Raw genomic sequence first — 21,813 nt, 5'->3', positions numbered from 1 at the left:
CCAGCCACAGATGCAGGCAAAACGTCAGGAGAGAATGCTGCTAGAACACGGCCATACAGCTCGGAAACCACACAGCACCCCACTAAAATTATACTGTCTTTCTGTACTAATAAGCTTCAATAAGACCTGAAGTAAAATATTTACAGCACAAGCAAAGTTCAAAGAATCTAATGAGGAGCATGCAGCTTTTTAAAGAGGAGTTCAATGAGTTGGTGGAGAGGTTTCACATTTTCACCATGGGTGTTTCCACAACAGAGGAAAGCAACCTTCTATTCTGCACACCCGCCTCTTTAGGGTGGCAACAGCTGCCACCCTGAAAACATCAGATACCCACTCACATACACCTAAACAGCTGTTTTCTGCTGGTGGCCTATCACAACAAGACTTCATACTCTCTTAGAAAGATTTTTTTAATATATAATTTAATTCTGGGGGCATCACAATTATGCATTTTAAATTAATGCAATTATAGCCCTCTTATCTGAAGCAAAATGTCGAAAGCCGCAGGTGTAATAAAAGCATAAAATTGATCCACTCAGTCTCATCAGACATCAATCTCAGTTTATTGCTTTACTGGAGAGAACAGAGACATGGAGGCACCTGCAACCATCGCGCATATTATCTTAGCCATGATATTCACCAGTCCTCACCCTCTGACTACTTGTAAATAGCAGGAAGATTCCTTTCCAATAGTAACTACTACAACCAGAATACTCTCATCCAGTGCAGAAGCAACTTTGAATCGTGTTTTGTGCCTTTTTTCTTTTATACTCATATCTACACTTTGAAGAGACAAAGCTTTAAAAAGAAGTTTGCTAAAGACTGGGGAATCTGGTTGATGGGGAGGGATCAGAAACCTCCCAGGTACCAGGTGAGCTACTTCTTCCATTCTTCCGGGGCGTACCCCTTCTTACGGAACCCCACGCTTTCCTGTGTCTTTGCCCATTACCAGCCAACCTGTCATCTCTCCGTCTTCTTTGGTCTTTCATTACTGTCCTATGTTGCCTTCATGATAGAATACCGTAACCCCAGCATGAGCCTCAAACTACTGTTTCTCCTTCTAATGCAGATTAAAGCAAGTTTGCTACTTTAGCTCAGTTGCCAGCTAAGCTTATGTCTCTCAGCATCTCATATAAGATGCTCACCTAAAAATCTTCCATGGACCTCCAGATCAGGGTTGCAAAAAGACCAGCCACCAACTTTCCAGAATGTTACCATGAGGACTGTCTGGGAGTTGCCACATGTGAATATTCTGAATGGAAAGGGCACATGGGAAGGGATGAAGAATAGATTCCCTTGGCCTTTGTTGTTTTGCACTGTTCTTTGTAACATTCTGAGGCACGAAACAATGCCCTTCAGCAGACATCCAAAAAGAACTCATGATCACCTACACACACAGGTGTCCAAGGTTTGATATACTGTTTTGTGTCTCAGAATATTGCAGAGAACAGAACAAATGTTGTTGCTGATCACAGCAGAAATGTTTGGAATATGCTGCCACAGGAGGTGGTGATGGCCACTCACCTGGATAGCTTTAAAAGGGGCTTGGACAGATTTATGGAGGAGAAGTCGATTTATGGCTACCAATCTTGATCCTCTTTGATCTGAGATTGCAAATGCCTTAACAGTCCAGGTGCTCGGGAGCAACAGCCACAGAAGGCCATTGCTTTCACATCCTGCATGTGAGCTCCCATAGGCACCTGGTGGGCCACTGCGAGTAGCAGAGAGCTGGACTAGATGGACTCTGGTCTGATCCAGCTGGCTTGTTCTTATGTTCTTATGTTCTAACAAAACAATACTACGCCTATATGTGTGCTATAGCTTTAAATACATGTAAAAATAAAAGTCCAAAATCTTCAGTCACAAAACAGTCTATTTAGAGAATTTCACTCCCACCTTACAACATATATTCCTCAAAGCAGCTTACAAAGCAAACCATAAACATTTAACAAAATAGAAAACAATAAAACCAAATAACCTATATGCAAGTTAAAAAAAATAAAACCAGCAACAAAGCCAGATAAAAATCTCTTAAGAACTGTTCAAAGCACTACAGCAGTGATTGTTAACTGGGGTCATACGTTCACCCTACCAAAGGATAAAGTCTCTGATCCTAGATTTGTCCCGTCCCGTCCCCCCAAAAAGACAGAATATGCAATTAAGATTCAAAACAGAGACAAGCTCTCCCTACCCACAGGAAGAAAAACATTCCTCTTTCACCCCTGAGATTAAGGCAGTTCCACTCTAAGTCTTACAGTCAATGGATTAGAAGGGTGTGATTTTCCTCAAGACTGCAGGGTAAGTCAGTCTCAGGAGCTTCCAGAACTAAAAACAATGGAGGGAGGGGGGTACTGCTAGCAGCTTGAGTTGAAAAATGACAAACTGGTTCTCCCAAAGTTCCACTTTTGTTGAGTACTCGTTTCTCGCTCTTCTGGATATATCATAAACCGGCATACACAAACTGCGACTGGACTTGGTAGCCATATGGCTGCTGAAGAATTAAAGAGGAAAATTTAAGTAGACTGACAGACTCCAAATGAAGCCAGAGCCAAGTAAATTTTTTCTGCAAGATGAATGGCAAACTCCTCATAGCAAGCAAAATATTACCAGTCCACACCACCTGAGCTTTTCACCATGTTGAAAAGCACAACGTCATCAGAACAAATGGATTTCTTTCCCATTACTGCTGCCTATAATGCCACAACCGGATAACTCTTAACACAAATCCTACAGTGGGTTTGGCTTATTTCTTACCCATAAGATGTGCTATAAACCACAATAACCAGCAGTTTAGTTGTAAAATAGCTGCAGAAGACACCTTATTCCTTTGGCCACCATAGTCCACAACATAACAACTGTCCAAATAGGAAGAACACTCCACGGAAAGTTCTGGAATCTACCCAACTAGCTCCATGAGTTCTGAGGTGGACAAAGTTAATCATGAGTTCAACATAGAGGGCAGGAATGTTCTGTTTCATGAAGTAGTACTTTCATCATCACTATGGACCAATTTACAATCTCCATTTATTTGTGAGATGCCAAAATTTGGTGATGGAGGCTGGGTAATTAGCAAATATGTTAAAATCCTCAAGAACACTTGGTAAAACTCAAAAATCTTTGATAACCCATGGAGCCTTCTTTGGAAAGAAGGTGATTGTAAATGATATTTTACCATGGGTGATTTCCTCTCAGTGCTTTATTATTTGTTAGCTGTTCTGCTATTAATTGCCACAAGGCTGCAGAAATCTGTACATCTGTTGTTTGACTGGTTCCTTTTTTTCTTCTTCCCCCAACCATTATTTCTGAAATTGAAAAATCAGAGTGGCAATAAAACTCCTGTAGACATCTCCTGAATTTAATTAATTTTGTAGAGGAAGTTAATAGCTAGTGGTATGATGTTGTGGGTTTTATGGCGGTGTTCCAGTAGTATTTTCTCCTGACATTTCGCCTGCATCTATGGCCGGCATCTTGAGAAGAATCGTAGTCCGTGAACATCTGCAGGGCCAGAGTTGGACAGCCTCTGGTTTAAACATTAACAAGCTTATGATCCATCCAGCTCTGCTTCCAATTCTTATTAAGAACATGCTCTGGTGTTGGCTTTTGCTCCAGACAATTAACACACATTCCACAAAAACAGACAAACCTGCATTGAGCAGGTATCCCCCTGCCAGTTTTCTGAGCCTTGGAAAACACTGAAATATCTACAATATATGGATAGTAAATGCATCCTGACTGCTTTTTCATTTCATGTTCTGTATCCCCAGAAGCAACATTTTGACCTGGCTCAGAACAAGAGCAGAGAGGTCAGCACAGGCAACAACTTTGCATTACTAATCTCTTCTGTACCTCTACACTATCTCTTACTTTCAGTAACTGGCTGCCAAAATACTGCTCAGAACCCACAGATGAACCAGTCAGGAATGAGCACTTAGCGTGGGCATCAAATAAAGTAATTAACTCTTGCATTCACAATCAGCTATAATCACTGCTTATGTCAACCTTGCCCTGTTGTGTGTTTACAACTGATAGATAAGAATAACCTTGATCTGCAATTGAGACTCTTTATGCTCAACCTTGACCAATGTTTTCTGGCATGTCAACCCTGAGAAAACGACAGTACCACCTTAAGTTATGTAACAAAGAACACCACTCTTTACCCTGCCTCCAGGCACACCCTCGTGGATACCAGCTTACAAAAAAAGACTGAAGAGAATATAATAGACAGCATTAATGCTAGAAAACCAAAACCCTTCAATCCGGACATCAGCAAGAATGGAAACAGGTGGCTGTCAAGACTCTGAAAGTACTTTAACTATGTTTCCACCCCCTTTGATTCCTGCATTCCTGCATTCCACATTTTTGGTACATTATCATCTAATTCTAATCTTGGCAGGTCAAAAAATTCACACTAAGGCCATGGACAGATAGGGCCGTTTTTCTGACAAACCGCAGAAATACCTAGATTTGCACAGAAGTCCAATTTTTTTCACTGAGTAGGCTAATATCCTTAAAACTGCTAATATCCTTAAAACTAAAAAAAGGGGGGGGAGGACTTCAGGCAGCACATGGTGTAGTGGCTAAAAGCAGCAGATTCTAATCTGCAGGGCTTGATTCCCCATTCCTCCATATGAAGCCTGCTGGGTAACTTTGAGGCAGTCACAGTTCTCTCAGAGCTCTCTCGGCCCATGTGGAGTCAGGCAATGGTAAGCCACCTCCAGAGGTGGGATCCAAAAATTTTAGTAACAGGTTCCCATGGTGGTGGAATTCAAACTGTGGCATAGCGCCAATGGGACTGGGCGGGGTGTGGCCAGGCATTCCAGGGGCAGGGCACTCCTGGGCGGGGCTGTGGCAAGGACGCAGCCGCTACGCCGGTCCTTGGGTGGGAAACGAATGCACACAGGCGCAGGCTGCCACACATGCCGGTGCACCTCCTGCTAGACTGCTTCAAGTTCTGCGTGCTACTGCTGAGAGGAGGGGCGTAACTAAGGCAAAAATCACGTGGCAAAATCACCAATTAGTAACCCCCTCTTGGCACACACAAATAATTAGTAACCTACTCTCGGGAACCTGTGAGAACCTGCTGGATCCCACCTCTGGCCACCTCCCAATGTCTCTTGCCTTGAAAACCGTACACAGGTCACTGTAAGTTACCCTGCATACTGAAGAGATAAGTAAAGAGGAAAATAAAGAAGGCAGAAAAAAAACAGAAATTGTGGGGAGTGAAACAGCTGACAAGGGAGAGGGAAAATAGCAGGTAGAGAAAACAATTAGTTGGGGCAAGGGGACTTGAAGGATGGGGAGAGAAGAAACTAGAGAGGAATTGAGAGGAGGACAGAAATGCCTTCAGTCAAGCAATCAGCAGAAGCTTGGGTGCCTTCAGCTCCAAGTCATGGTTGAAAGTGTAGTCATTACACACCGGGTTCCAAACATTCAACAGGGAGCGCTTGGCTGCTTACCCCATGTAGAATGGAGTCAGGGACTGGTGGGGATGTGTGTGAAGAATAAGTTCTCCCTTTCCCCAGGAGTCCCCCACTTGCTTCTTCTAAAAGTGGCTTGCCTTGTTATAATTATACCACTAAACCAGACCATGCTTAGATGGAATAGGACTATCTTCATAGGAAAATTCATGCATGAAAAAATATAAAAAAAACCTTTTCTGAACTGATCAAAAGATACCCACCTCCGTCAAAAAGCCCGGTAAGAACTGAATGTTCAAAAAGAACAGTGGGTTGAGAGTCAGTGAAAGGGGGAAATGAGGGAGGGGGAAAGACCTTGCTCAAATCACTGAGAACACATAGAAACATGAAGGGGAAACTTTTCTTTTGGCCGGGGGAAGGGGGCAGGGGGAGATTCCCAAACGGTTTTCGATCACCCTCTCCAATGCCTTGTGGATCTGTCTTACTGTAATGTAATTTGGTTAACAGTATACAGAAGAAATTTTAAATCTGGTAGATGAAGTAAATCAAGTATTAAACTAACAAACATGTGGAAAGTAACACATCACTGTAAGACAGTGGTTCTCAACCTGGGGGTCGCGACCCCTTTGGGGGTCGAACGACCCTTTCACAGGGGTCGCCTAAGACTCTCTGCATCAGTGTTCTCCATCTGTAAAATGAATAAATGTTAGGGTTGGGGGTCACCACAACATGAGGAACTGTATTAAAGGGTCGCGGCATTAGGAAGGTTGAGAACCACTGCCGTAAGACCACCCAACGGATGTTTTTAAAGATGTTGTAACAGACGTATAAAACAGCCACTCGCCTGATTGTGTGTGACAAAAAAGAACTGCCTTCAGGTAATCAAGCAACAAAGCTATTCGCTGCCACCACCCACCCTTTAGTCCACAGGTGTCAAACTCACGGCCCTCCAGATGTTATGGACTACAGTTCCCATCATCCCCTGTCAGCATGATGCTGGCAGGGGATGATGGGAACTGTAGTCCATAACATCTGGAGGGCCACGAGTTTGACACCTGTGCTTTAGTCCATACCCCAAAAAAATTAAGGACCATTAAACACACACACACAATATAATACAAGACCTCATGGCTGCCCTACAACCCACACTAGTTATGAGGAAACACTGTTGAGCTCAGCAAATATACAGAGCCTGTAAAGGTAGGATTCTGTACAAGCACTGGGTCAGTACTGACCAATAGGGTGATGTCACATCATGACGTTTACTAGGCAGACTATATTTACAGGGTGGTTTGCCACTGCCTTCAACAGTTATCTACACTTCACCCCCAGCAACCTGGTACTCAATTTTACCAACCTCGGAAGGATGGAAGGCCGAGTCAACCTTGAGCTGGCTACCTGAAACCAACTTCCGTTGGAACTGAACTCAAGTCCATGAGCAGAGCTTTTGGCTGCAGTAATGCAGCTTACCACTCTGCGCCACAGGACTCCTGTACTGAGAGAAACGTGAGAGAGAAAAAATTCACATCTAAATCTGACGACCTTATCTTTGTACTTTAACCACCAGAGAACTATATTCAGCTTGTTTACTCAGATATTTTCTCTTTCAATCTACTGATTGTGCCCGATACATATTTTGCACTACAGCTTTCTGCACAGTTCCTCAGTAGAAACCAGGCTTATCTGATCTAGTGGGATTCTTCACCTTGCTAACCTATTTCCTACTTAACTATTTTATGTTTTAATAACAGTGATCTTTCCCGGGGTACGCTTACCTCACACTAAGTATAACTGAACGAGAGCAGTTATTGTACCATCAGCCCGCAATTCTCATGCATAGAAACATGGATCAAAAGTGGAACAAAAAAACCATTTTATTGTTAAAGTAAATAATGAGAGAACAACATTTTCTTAGGGGACTACTCATACAATAAGGTTCAGTAGCATATTTAGGCAATTGTTACATCAGTAACGACATCTGTTACTTTTATATACTATTTGTATACCATAGTTCTGCCAGTCTAATAAGTCAGTTTCTACACCCAGTTTATAGTCCAGAATCCAGAATCCTTGAAAGTTTATTGTATATTACTACCTAAAGTTAAGCAAGTATTAAAAGGTTCTCCAGTACAGCATAATACCCATATATAAACAGTTATCATGGAGTATCTATTACCTGTCTCTGAAACATAAACAACCGGGTCTTTCTTCAGAATCTTATCAGGTTTTACTGACTGTTTTCTAACAGGAGACTTCTTTGATTTTTTCACCAACTGTATCTCCTCTTCAGAATCTGCAATTAAAACATAGCAAGATAGTTATTTAAAGTCCATACAAACTTAAAGAAAAGAAAAACGTCTCTATACTCTCTCTGAAACTGAAACTCTGAATAAGGCTTTCTTCTAATATATGATAAGAGCTACTATGAGCCATCTCTTGCTAGGAAGCTGATCTGGACCCATAAAAGACAGTTTGTTACACAGAAAACTTACATATATTTCTCCAAAAAACCAAACCAAGTTGTCTCTGATATATATTATTGGGATCCTTTCAGGGTCATTTGAAACTCCTGGCAGCCCACTGCAATTTGTTCAAACAGCACTTCAGATGAAAACTGCTAATGCCCACTTTGATTAGCAGGTTGGATACAGGCTGTTCTGTTAGCTTCCCTACGTCCTTAGAACTTGAACCAGCATCAATCGTTACAGAATGAAGATCCCGACAGAATGTTTGAACAGATGCTGACTACTACCAGTATGTTCAGTTCTTGCCCATATTACTACTAACTAGCAAATCAGATTAGCTGTTAACATCCGGATGAAAGAGTTGGATGCTTCAGTCATAGTAAATACCTCATTAAAAGTGGGAGCAGTCAGTTAAAGAAAGCAGCTGAAGGAGTTTTATGGCTTATGTAAGCTGCTGTGTAGACCAATACTGCCGAAAGAGCAGGATGGAAACATTTTAATGCACAGCCAGGGCCATAATCAAGGGCTGATTCCACATGGGCAAAAAATGGTGTGTGAAAATGGGGTAAAAGGGTTTAAAAGGGTGTAAAAGGGTTTATACCGTTTTCACACCACTGTTTTTGGCCCACGCAGAATCAGCCAAGGGCAAACTGCTACTATTGTACTCTTTGTGTGAATGCAGCTGGGCAGACAACCATTCTTTCAAATTCTATTCTTGTTCATAATCTGAGTGTTCCATGTTCATAAAATGTAACTGAAGCAAATGATGACAGGTGAAATTCAAACCAACCATTTTTGAAGATGCATGTTTCACAAGAAAGTAATTACAAATGTTTACCAAGTTGTTCAGGGGTGGGTTCCAGCACTTTTAGACCAGGGGTGTCAAACATGTGGCCCGGGGACTGGATCCAGCCTCTTGCAGGCTTGATAAGCCCTTTAAAGGCAGCCACTCCACAACACTGTTGGCTCGCCAGTCCAGGCACACACCCCACCCCGAGCCATTCTGGGGCCAGCAGAGGCAGCCTCCCAACCCCCAGGCCCAGTCCAACAAAGTCACGTTTATGTCATATCTGGCCCTCGAAACAAACACCCCTGTTTTAGACAGCGCCAGAGGCATTACCAAAACTCTGAATAAGAATCTCCACACCTGTACACCAGTTTGCTGGACAGGATACCCACAGCTTCTATTTAAAATCCTTCCTCAAAAAGTTTTCATGTGTATTTGCCATGGAAAATGAAGCCTTGCTCCAAGTTTCTCAATCTTGACAGTTTTGATAGTCAAGAGTAAAAAAATGGGGAGGACCCAGACCTCATAAGATAACCTGCATCTTTTGTATAAAGCAAATTCCAGGTGCTGAACCTACCACCTCAGGTTGGAAGGATGACCAGGCTAAGAAAACCTCTGCCTGAAACTTAAGACACTTACTGTCAGTCAAAAGAGACAGTCTGGGGCTGGGTTAGGGTACCAGCCTAACTTGTTATAACTCAGCTTCGTATCTGCAGGTAAGAACAGCCAAAATACCAGCCTATACTAACAAAACCCATGCTATCAGTTAGGTCTATTCACTATGCTCGTTTTACATAATGTAGAACTAAAAACTACTTCATTTCAAAGAAACCCACCAGAATTAAAAATTCGATAGGATCAAAACTAAAGTAAGATCTAGCCAGTAAATTAGTTCAGAGATACAAAATAGCCAGACAAAGCAATCATGAATGTTACCTGAATCACGGATGATCCGCCTCTTTTTGGTAACCTGCCTTTGTTTGGAGTCCTCTTCAGGAGATGACTTCTTCACCTAGTTGAAATACTTTGCTAGTTATTCATTTTAAAAAATTCTCTAATATCAGCCTATTGCTACCTAATACTCAAGAAGTATAAGTAAAATAAAATTCTCTTATTCAAGCAACTTTTATCACATTGCCACATACTATCAACATCCCCTATGAAGTCACATAACAAGTTAATTCTTAAATTGTACTCAGTGATAAATATGACATCTCAGATTGCAGAAGACAATTATGAAAAGGAATAACTTTTCACTTGTGGGTGAGCATTTTTCCTTTAAACTCTGACTCGTGACATCTTGTCCGTTCTTTCTCAGAAACAATTTTTTAAAACCCGATAATGATCTTTAGCTGATTTGAACAGTGTGCATAAACCATGTAGACTAAACAACTGCGTACAAAACAATGTAAGTCATCCATCACGACTGGGCCACTATCTGCCAGATAGTACAAGACGGATCTGCATCAGAAGCAGATTTCACTCAGCATATAAGTGAAAACTGGCTTGCTTCCCATTTTAAGATCTCAACCCAAAATAATCTGCGTTCACAGTTATATTCAGGTTCTCAGCCAAACCAAATGAGGCTGTATAATATTATTTATACTGATATTTTAGGGAGAGTTTTATTTCACTTTTTAAAAAACTTTGTAAGCTGCCTTGCACAGGTCTCCAAAGTGGCTCAAAATCTCCTAAATAAATAAGGCAAGTATTTGCCTTTTCAGCAGCCTTGTAATTATCTATGCCTATAGCAATCAACAAAGGCTTCAATGTGAATAAACTTCAAGCATCTCCATTCCTAGCGACAGAGGCAAGCACACTGAGGGAACAGTCAGTGGCTAGAAACTTGTCGTTCAGCAGTAGGACACAAATGTCATGTGAAAAAGCAACAAGGATCTATACTAACATCCACATGTGATTTTTTTTTTTAAGTTTCAGAACGGGGAAAAAACCATGCCCAAGATTCACTCCCAATCTCAGAACACAGTGCTGAGAGGTGACGCATTAGTCTGATTTAGTAAAACATAGCTTTATGTATGTCTGTTTGTTCCTTCAGTTGGACTGAGAGAAAAAGGGGGAAGACAAAAAGAGGAGAACGCAGAAACTGGCAGCCTCTACCTACGCTTTAGACATGATAGAGAAAAACTCCAAAACCCCAAGGGGGTACACAGAATTAGTTCTCCTGATCTGTGAATCCTGCCCTCTTTTAAACCAGTAAGGCAACTGTGAAAGCTGCTGAGAAAATCACAAAAAATGTGCATTAGCAAAACAGATTTAACGATGACAAACCCACCTTGATTTCCTTCGATTTTGACTTCTCGCCTTCCTTATTTTTGAGTTTATCTGTGTTTTTGACGACGTCATTTTCATGTCTCTTTCCAACATTTACAACGCCAAAGAATTTCCGAATATCCTGGTGAAAATGAAACAGTTTTAAAAGCAACCCAGAATTCTGTGATTATGCAGGTTAGGGTACAGCCTAGATAGCTTTCTAGAATCATAAAAGCAGAAACCAAATATTTTAGTATTAATTATGATTGTTAAATATATATATTCATCTATACTGAATAGACTCTACTTGTTGTACTCGGAATGTAAACAATTTAGTGATCTTTGGATGTCAGTATTTTAAAGGTAGCTTTTTTTTTAAAAAAGCTAACACAGTATCATAGGTCTAGTATATTCCTATGCTAGGCTAAAATCCTGAAGGGACTTACTACAGTTTCATGGTCTGAAGCCTGAGGCATGCGAATATGCAAGAATCTGCCTAATTTCAAACATATAACCTAGATGTTACACTCATCTAACAACAACTTGCAAGAGATGCCTGGCTCAAAAGCTGTCCTCAACCAGGGCCACAGCTTTTTCGAGCTCTGGAATGCTATGTCAAGCAATACCCAGGCCTTGCAATACCTGATGCAAATTTTGCAGGGCCTGGAAGACAGTAGTATTCCAGCAATTAGCATCTCCTCCTCGTTCCTTCCCCTTTTCTTTTCTTCCTCCCTTCCTGTTAACAACATTCCCTCCTTCCCTGTATTCCCGATATTGGTGCGAATGGTGGTTTTAAGTGGTGTGGTTTTAATTTAACAGTTGTCCCTTAGTGGAGTCTATGATACCCAGATGCAGTGGACTTTACTGCTTTCGTTGTTATTAAGAATGCTGTACACCGCCCTAAGCCCACATGTGGAAGGGCAGCCTATGGAACAAAATAAACAAATAAATAAAAGTTATTGAAAATAATTTATTTTATTTTAAAATTTATTTTTTTAAAAAAATCAGCAGGACTTTTCCCCTATTCTAACATTATTACTCAGAAATATAACTCCATGCAGTCCAACAAAAATGGGGTCTGCTCTTCCATTTTCTTTTCAAAGCACACCAGTGCCAGTGTGCACGGTACCCTTAAAAAAAAGAACGTCCCCTTCTCGTTCTTAAGGCACAGCAGAAATGGTGACAGAGAAAAGAGGTGAGTAGGAAAAGTTATCTTTGCAATTGTGAAACTAACAAGATTTTCTCAAGCTTGTCAAGCAGATCGGAGGAGAGGGACCTTCCCATTCACAAACAACAAACCTCTGAATGCCAGGAATACAATCTGATTCAAGACGCGTTTACTCAGCGTTCAAAAGGCTTGCTTCTACATGTGCACAGAACAGTAGTCCTAATCAGCACCAACTTCACAAACAAAGAATGCAAGTCAGTATCCTTGGCCTATCTTTTCCAAGGCACTCTAGTATTAAGCAACTAATACTAATTGAAGTGATTAGAGAAATCCTTTTGAGGTTCTACATGCAAATCATTCTGGTGGTAGGATGGACAGTGATCTAGATAAGACCCCAAAAAGCAGCAGCAAACCTCTTGGTGATTGTAAATTAAACTGATCAGATCTAAGATTTTTTTCCCTGAGGTATCTTAAAAAAACAACAACAAATTGATCGGTTGAAAAGGCAACAAAAACAGCTCCTATCAACTACAGTTCAGGGAAAGTATCAACAGGAAACAGGTGGCCCTAAAGTGCTTCTTACATGAAATAAAACAGCTAAGCATGGAAGAGCTTCTGAAACTAAAATTAAAATGCTCTCACATTAGTAGAGACCCTTCAGTTTTCATTAGCAAAAGAAAGTGCCCAGAAGAAAGTGAAATTCCTAATGTATAGTTAGAAAGACTATAGAAACCCCAAAGATGTTTGGTTCAGGGCTGCCAACTTCCACTTGGTCTCTATTTCTGTACCTCCAGATGCAAGAATTAGAAGATGAAACTCTTATTTATTATTTATTATTATTTATTTAATTTGATATACCACCCAATCCCCGGAGGGCTCTCTGGGGGAGATAAATACTGACTCCTAACAGAAAATTAGTCCGGTGGACAGTCAAAGAACCTGAGTTCAATCCCAACAGAAGTCAGTTTCAGGTAGCCGACTCAAGGTTGACTCAGCCTTCCATCCATCCAAGGTTGAAAAAATGAGTACCCAGCTTGCTGGCAGTAAACTGTAACAGACTGGGAAAGGTAACAGCAAACAACCCCTTAAACATAGTCTGCCTAGTAAATGTTGTGATATGACGTCACCCCATGGGTCAATAATGGCTTGCACAGGGGGTCTAACTTTATCTTTAACCACAGAAGACCAAGTTGTGGTTAGCAGGAAAGCTACAGGGATTTATTTAAAAGTTTAAAACGTTACTGGGGGTGGGGATTAAAATAGATAGGAAAATACCACTAAAAGTTTATTTGTTAATTAATTTAATTGTTAATTAAATGTTTATTTAATTTAAATGGACTTCTAGAGAATTTAAGGAAGATAATTACAAAACACCATAGTGATCAGTAGCAGTCACAAAGTTATACAATCATAACAAATGAAACTTCTACTTCTGTTAAAATAGCTAGGTCTGGAAAAGAATTCCAGTTCTTAATTAACAGACAAAATATTTAGCAATCAGCACTCAGTACCTAGGTACCAACCTTACACAGAAACAAATACTCAGAAAAAGTTTGAATATCAAATGTTTTCAGTACTTGAGGCACTAGACATTTTTCCTGTCCTAGCCATAACAATGTTTCAGGGATTTCAAGCATTGGTGTTACAGAACCTGCAAAGACCATAGCAAACCTCCTGCTCCTGTTGAGAAATTAAAGTGCCTATGTGCTAAAGCGCAAGTGCCTATGTGCTATGTGCCTATGAACACATAGGTCCCAAATTATTAAATACTGGAGGGATGAAGAAGAGGAAGAAGAGTTTGGATTTATATCCCCCCTTTCTCTCCTGTAGGAGACTCAAAGGGGCTTACAATCTCTTTGCCCTTCCCCCCTCACAACAAACACCCTGTGAGGTGGGTGGGGATGAGAGAGCTCCGAGAAGCTGTGACTAGCCCAAGGTCACCCTGCTGGCGTGTGTGGGAGTGCACAGGCTAATCTGAATTCCCCAGATAAGCCTCCACAGCTCAGGCGGCAGAGCTGGGAATCAAACCCAGTTCCTCCAGATTAGATACACGAGCTCTTAACCTCTACGCCACTGCTGCTCCCAAGGATAATTAATCCTTGGGTTTAGATTATACATACAAGCTTCTAATCAAAGAGAATACATTTAACTCCACAGACTGCGATTCCTTTTTTGCTACCAGTCATCATCAAGAAAAATAAAAGATGAAATTCATGCGAGCGAACAGGAAGCTTGGCAATAACAGGTGTTCTAAAGCAAGCTCTTTGAATGGAATATAAACAACATCTAAAGAAAAAATAAGTTAATGATTCAATGCCTAATTCAAACTCAGCAAAGATACTACTTTTCTTCTTTTTTTGGAAAACAATAATCTAATTCCTTTTAGACCAGCTCACAATCTCTATTCCCAGAGACAGTTGCCATCTAAATAGCGACCGTTTTAAGGGCAGCAAAAGAAAGCAACTGGAGTAGGTTTTATGAGACAAAAGGGGTGTAGATTCATAATTACCCAAGTAACATTCTTTCTCATTTCCCTTCTCTGGGAAAAGCCACGTAGTACTTGAGAAGTAAGGCCTCCTATAGGTCTGACTCAGCCACCAGTAGGTGAAATAGTGAAGTATTTCCACAAGATTCTAGAATACTTGCTGAGCCATCTCACAGTACCCCCATTGTTTTGAAAGCCAGTGTGGCGCAGTGGTTACCTGGGAGACCTGCTGTGCTATGGAAGCTTGGCGAGGGACCCCAGGCCAGTCAAACACACTCAGCCCAACCTACTTCACAGGGAGGTTGTGAGGATAAAATGAAGAGAAAAAAATGTGAGCTGCTTTGAGTCTCCTTGGAGAAAGGTGGAGCATACAGGATATAAATAAATAATTGTTTGGTCTTTATATCGTCATTATATATCGTCATTAAGTTCTTTTAGACTACTTCAGAACTAAGAAATGGAAATTGTACAGATATGTTATTAGCCCAGTAAAAAAATAATTTTGATTGTTAATCTTTCTTTTTATATCCCCCGCCTTTCAGCTATCTGAAGGCAAAACAGCTTAAATAAAATGCACATTACGAAGCTGCCCTTGTTCTTTAACAAGCAGCCCCATCCCAGATTGCCCGGACTCCAAGTCCCAGCCAGCGCCCCCACAGAGACTTCCCAGCAGCGTGGGAAGGCTGGAAGAAGTCAAACAGCCTCCATGCTGCCAGGGAGCCTCAATGGGCCCCAAGACCCTGAACACCAAAGCACGGTCCACCAGCATAACGCCAACAAAGGTCAGAAGAGAGTCAAATATGGTTGGCTCCTCCCCTGGCCTGCCCCTGCTACATTGGCGGCAGGGCCCCTGGCTCAGCATCCAACACTGTGTTCCAGAGCTGTGGGGGGGCGGGGGGCAGCGGCCATCGCATGCCAGTGGGATCACCTAAGTGCCCAGGGAGAGAAAATCCGCCAGTGAGACGGCACATCACTCCCAAGAGCGGATTCAGCCCTCACTTTTGGATGGGGCTCCAAATGAGTACATGTGGTGCTTCACTCCCCTCTTCCCTATCATGTAAATTATTCACCTGTGATATAGACAAAGAAATCAAAACCAAAGCAGCATCTGCATGCATCCATCTCCTTTAATATGCAACCCACAACAAATCTAATAGTACAGTTTTTAAGCCTATAACACACTGCAAAAAACTGTAGAGAATGGAAAAGGGGATTCAACACCATGCAGCACAAGGAAGCAACGGACACACAGCAATACAAGCTCCAAAACTCCCTCAAAAGCTCAAACAAATAAGAGCTCCTAGCCTTTATCACGTTATCCCATTAGGGCACTTTGCTGCTGCAACTCATAAAATAAGCCTCTGAAAAGGTGATCTATTCCTTGGATGAATCATTGTGGTGTTTTGCCATGTAATACTGCAGGGGTGTGATGTAGGCCTGTAGAGGAGGAAAGAAAAGGACTGGATGGGTGAGTGAAGTAGCTGTACCCTAAGGGGTGGAGTTGACTGTTTTGTTCAGGAAGCCTTTGTGTGAGAGTTCGCGCTGGACAGAGTGTGTGTGGAGGAAGGAGCTCAAGTGTGGTGCTGTAGAATGCTGTGAGAAAAAATCTGTGTTCTGTGTGAAAGTTATTAGCCTAAGTAGCAAGTGAGCAAAATAAGTCTGTGTGGCCATGTCTGTTCAAGGAAACCTTACGGTTATATACCTACCTAAACCATTACTCTTACAGCCATACAAAAACTGTTATGCTGCTTTACTTATAAACTTCATTTATATGTAAGCAAAACAGCTGTTCAGAGTAAAGGGTCCTCTTTTACCTCAGAACCACACATGCTGAGCGTTCTGTCATTCCACCACATGGAACGAAGCCATGCTGTTTTTTGGATCCAACCAAGAATTCTAAGGTCAGACTTTGGTAGCAACAAAAATGATGAAAGCAAGGAAGCGGCATAACACCTGTAACCTCAGAACACAACAGAGGTGCCCTTACAAAGGCTTACATAAACAGGTCACATACAGAAAGAGAAAAACATTATACAGTCATCGGTTAAAAGGGAGACGGCAACCAAGGAATTGGAAGCTGAGGTTGGGAAGGGCAGCCTATGAAGGGGGCAGAAAAATGTATTAAGTGTAAGGATCAAGATAATTCATGCATTCTATTCCGCATCACTAAGTAGGGGTGTGAAAGTTGGACAACAAAGAAAGGTGACAGGAAATTGACTCATTTGAAATGTGGTGTTGGAGGAAAGTTTCATGGAGACTGTGGACTACCAAAAAAGATAAATAAGTGGATTCTAGATTAAAACAAGCCTGAACTCTTCACAGAAGACTTTGGTCACATCATGAGAAGATAAGAGTCACTAGAAAGGGCAATAATGTTAGGAAGAGTTGAAGGCAGCAGGAAGAGATGAAGACCCAACATTAGACTGACTCAATAACGGCAATCCTAGTTGCCAGTTTGCAAGACCTGAACAAGGCTGTTAACAATGAGATGTTTTCTTATTGGAGGTCATTAATTCATAAGGTCACCAATGCAATAAGTCAGAAGTTACAGCTCTTCACACATACACACACACACACAAGTCTACTGAAATTAGAAGGCTTAAAATGGTGGAACTTTGTTTGGGATTACACTGTCAGGAAGACTGAAATGAGGGGGAAAAACCTTTTTTTCAAAACAGAAGCCATAAAGAAAGAGCTGTCGTTTTCATGCTTTTCAGTAGAATGTAAACATTAAAGTGAATAATCGTATTCACTGTACAGAAGAGACAAAAGTTTCTGTAAATATTACATATGCATGAAAGAGCCAGTTGTGAAGGTGACTAGGACCTGGGAAGTCAAGATTCTAAACCAGTGGTGGCGAACCTATGGCACGGGTGCCAGAGATGGCACTCTGAGCCCTCTCTGTGGGCATGCGCAAACAGAGTGGCCCCCCCTCCCCACATCTAGGCTGGCCTGGGCTGCTGGGCTCGATTATTAGCATTAAACCTAAGACCAAATTTTGGGGAAGCAGTGTAGGTAACCCTGTTAAACGCTGTTAAACACCACTGATTTTCATGCAAAGCGCAATCCTTTACCTGGGAGTAAGCTTGTTGCTGGCAATGGGGCTTGCTTCAGAGTAAACCCTCCTAGGGTCGTGATTCACCCGTTGGAAGAGATGCACGGTTGCTTCAAAGCAAAGCCACTGACTACCACCAAGCTTACTCCTGAGTAACGCACACCTCGGAGCCAACCGCTTTTTCTAAACTAAAACCTCAGTATTCAGGTTAAATTGCCATGTTGGCACACTGCAATAAATAAGTGGTTTTTGGATTGCAGTTTGGTCTCAAAAAGGTTCGCCATCACTGTTCTAAAACCCACTCGCACCATGGAAGCTTGCTGGATTACCTTGAGGCAGCCATGCACTCTCAGCCCTTACCAAGTATTTAGATGGGAAACCTTCAAGGAATACCAAGGTCATGAGAAGGTACGGAGTGGCAAACTACCTCCAAGCATCTCTTGCTCTGAAAACTCAACAGGGTCGCTGAAAGTCTGCTGTAACTTGACAGCAAAAAAGAAAACTACGCATCCACTGAATATTCTCTCCAATTTCATTTTGCACATGCAACATGCATATACTGTCTAGGGAAGGAAACTGTTTGCATGTCAGAGTCCAAACAGCTTCTGCATGTGACCATGCCCTGCCAATCCAGAGAGATCAGCTAGCATGGGATCTGCGCAATATCAGCAGACAGAGCCACAAGTTCTTATCTCATGAATTTAACTCTCAAAAATCTTTGAAACTCTCGTGTCTCTAGAGGTGCTAATGGACTCAAACCTAACCGATCTATTGGAGACCAACACGGCGACCATCTGAAGTTGCTTGTAAGCAATTCTAGAAATTCCTCTGTTGAGCTGCCATGATCACAGAAATCACATGAGGAAGATGTGGCTGCATCTACCAGCAGCCTAAGTTACCTATGGCATGCAAATACCCTTGACCAATATATGTCACAGCTGGTATGCAAATATATCCACAAAGGCAAGTTTGGGCATGTTACACACAGAGAAGAAAGGAAGTTTGAACTATCTTTTAAGGCTACTTCACACTGTGTTTTTAGGCTCACACCAAAGATTCTTTGAGTATCCACACAAACCGTAAAATGCATGGTTAAAAATGTACAATTACATTAAGCAGAAAGCACCAATCAGCTGCAGCTCCTGTCAAATGAACACAGGCTGGCAAACCCAGGGGTGTTACTGCATAATGCCTGCTATTATGAAACATTGTGACAACCATCCAGCCAGTCACTTTGGCAAGTACTTGTGCCCAATCAAAACATGGTTTCAAAGGTGGGGTTCATCAAACTTCCTGTTTTGAGCCACAGGAAGTTTAAGTCAAATTCCTTTCTTGTTGAAAAGAGAATAATTCAACTATGGTTAAGGCTGGGGCGTTCAACTGTGACCTTACAGATGTTCAAGGACTACGATTCCCATCAATCCCTGCCAGGATGGCCAATTGGCAGGGACTGATGGGAATTGTAATCCATGAACATCTGGAGGGCTACAGTTGGAAATCCCTAGATTAAAGCATGGGAAAGCCCACTGAAAGATTGTGGAGGGCGAAAAGGAAGAGGATCCCAGGGGGTAGCAAAACAAAGCAAATAACGTTGAGAACATCTGGAAACGAAACAGGACTCAAACGTAACCGGGAGTGGGATGATGATGATGATAATAATAATAAATAATAATAATATCTACAGGCACGATCACTCCACAGAGCCCCCACCGACCCCCAGGCAGTTTCATCGAGCCCCACGTCGCTACCATCACACCCCATCAAGTGTCACGTCCTTATTGAGGCTGGGGAGGGGGGAGGAGGGGGCGGGCGGGATCGGAACCCCAAAGCTTCCTCCCCCACCCTCTAGACTCCCTCCTAACAAGCGCGCGCACACACCCCGCGGAGGAAATGCAGCATTTTCCAATCCCCCTCCCCAGAGGCGCGCGCCCGCCCAAACACGCGCTCACCATCCTCGCCAAGCCCCAAAGGCTTCTGGGAGCGTCGGTTTATGCCGTTAGCGGCGGTTGGGCCCACCGGGGCTCCATCTCTCCCCCTCCCCTCCGCAGGCCACCCTCCTAACTTCGCGCCAATAAACAAGCGCGAGGGCACAGGCGCGCGCGACGTGATGGCGTCACGGGAGGGAAAGGAAGGCAAAAGGGGGCGGGGCTTCTTTGGGGCCCCTTTATAATGCCCGAAGAAAGGGTGGGAAAGTGACTCTTTCAGAGTGGGTGGGCCCTCGGGGGGAGGGGATGAACCACAGAAGAGGGGTGCTTAGATTGCTGCCAGAGGAGTAGGGGGGTGAAAGTGCCTGATCCTGGTTGGGAAACTCCTGGAGATGGAGCCTGGGGGAGGACAGAGACCTCAGTAGGATATCATGCCATAGAATTAATCCTCTACAGCAGGAGTGTCCAACTCAGGCCCACCAGATGTTCACATACTTATGGGAACTGTATTCCTTGAACATCTGGGCTGATGGGAATCGTCTGTGAACACCTGGAGGATCAGAGTTGGACATCCCTGCTTTAAAGTATAGATTCCCAATCTTCTTTTTACTCATGTTCCCCTTGGCAACCCTAAAATTGTACCCCATATTTGCCTAAAATTGTACCCCATATTGTGATGTCATCTTTGAATATGAATGACAACTGCAAATGTGTGGGTGTAAACCTAGACACATCAGTATTAGCAAACCCGTTGCATAATTTTGTGTGTGTGTACCCCCAAATGCTCTAGTATCTACCCCTGGGGGTACACATACCCCAGGCTGAGAACCACTGCTCTAAAGTAGACTTCCTCCAGGGGAACTGATCTCTGTAGTTTGGAGGTGTGCTGTAATTCTAGAGTATCCCAGGTCCCACCTGGAGGCTGGCAGCTCTTCTATTCGTTTGCATTGGTGCCAAGCAAATCCCAAACAACAAAGAGGGAAGGGGTAACAGGATTTGAACAGTTTGAAATGTGCAACTTTTAATTTGGATGTTATTTATTGTTTATATATTTATTAATTTAGGGAATACTTATGCAAATTCCCCTGACGTGACTTACAAAATAATATAATAAAATACAACATTAAAATTATACCTGAAAACAAACAGGAACCCTGTGCCAATCTTTCTTTCACCATTTGACTGGCACAGTTCCTGAACCCAGTCCCTGACAGTAAGCTGACTGCCACATTTGGGATCAACTAAAGCTCTGGGATCTGTTTCCAAAGTGGTTGCCCATAGAGAATATTACAGTAATTGGACTTTCTTTGGCACCATCACTGTGGATGGCCCTTTACAGAGTAACAGAAAACCCGAGTTATTTTCTCCAAGAAGTTTACAGCCTAGGAATGGATTCATTATGTTAATTATTTGCTTAAATTACATGGATCATGCCTTCTCATTCTATGCATTGTTAACTGTTGGGGCTTCTCACAATTTTTTTTAGAGAGATCACAACTACAAAAAACATCAAAATCATATGTGCATGCTCTGGATCCCTTATGTCTGCTAATTATTGTTTTGGTTTTTACTCATGATCTGATTAATCCCTCCTCCTAATCAGGATTACAAAAATCCAGTTGTTTAAAATTGTTTCGATCCAGATGATTCGGTTTCAGTGCTGTGGTTTCTTTCAGGTCTCTCCTATATCTGCTCTTATAACTGCCGAATATCTATATTGGATTATAGGATTATAGCATACAGGAAGAAGGACATATTAGATAATTTATTAGCCTTTTCACAAAAATCATGAATTGCGGAAACTGGATTCTTTGTCTATAATTTAGGAAATATTAAACAACACTGGAAAATAAAGTTGCATCAATAAGACTGTGTCTTTTGATGTAATGTGGTAGTAAAGCTGCAAACAGCAAAACTATAACAAATGCATGGCAAGGGAGTTATATTAGTTAAAGGTTGTACACCCTCAGTTATGCCATAGATGGATTTCCTTATGTCTCTGAGTTGAAAAACCTCTCTCTGTGGCTGTGCAGGGAATAAATCTTCCCCTTCCTTTGGAAACCAAAACCACTCAGCATCTTTTCCCCAAACACAGGAGGTGCAGGAGGCTCTTAACAAGAGTCATCATAGAAGGATGCTCAGCTTGGAAACCCTCAGTATCTCGACCAGGTGCTCGAGAGCGGCAGCAGCTTTCACATCCTGCATGTGAGCTCCCAAAGGCACCTGGTGGGCCACTGCAA

The 21,813-nt window shown here is 42.2% G+C and overlaps 1 protein-coding gene across 2 annotated transcripts in view; it reads right to left on the bottom strand.

Annotated features, from left to right (window-relative positions):
- Window positions 1–19,734, bottom strand: part of RFC1 (replication factor C subunit 1) — a 48,850-nt gene extending 29,116 nt beyond the window's left edge. For both annotated transcript variants that reach the window (XM_048508983.1, XM_048508984.1), the window contains exons 1-4: window positions 19,598–19,734; window positions 10,963–11,082; window positions 9,606–9,681; window positions 7,594–7,710 (exon numbers count right to left, since the gene is read on the bottom strand). In XM_048508983.1, the coding sequence (XP_048364940.1) occupies window positions 7,594–7,710; window positions 9,606–9,681; window positions 10,963–11,082; window positions 19,598–19,600 (316 nt within the window). In that variant the 5' untranslated portion in view covers window positions 19,601–19,734. The remainder of the gene's footprint in view (window positions 1–7,593; window positions 7,711–9,605; window positions 9,682–10,962; window positions 11,083–19,597) is intronic.
- Window positions 19,735–21,813: the final 2,079 nt, after the last annotated feature.

This window comes from Sphaerodactylus townsendi, linkage group LG10 (assembly GCF_021028975.2).
Source record: "Sphaerodactylus townsendi isolate TG3544 linkage group LG10, MPM_Stown_v2.3, whole genome shotgun sequence".
In the NCBI taxonomy this organism is placed as follows: Eukaryota; Metazoa; Chordata; class Lepidosauria; order Squamata; family Sphaerodactylidae; genus Sphaerodactylus; species Sphaerodactylus townsendi.
Note: the sequence above shows the minus strand (reverse complement) of the source record. Positions and strands in the feature narration are given on the sequence as shown.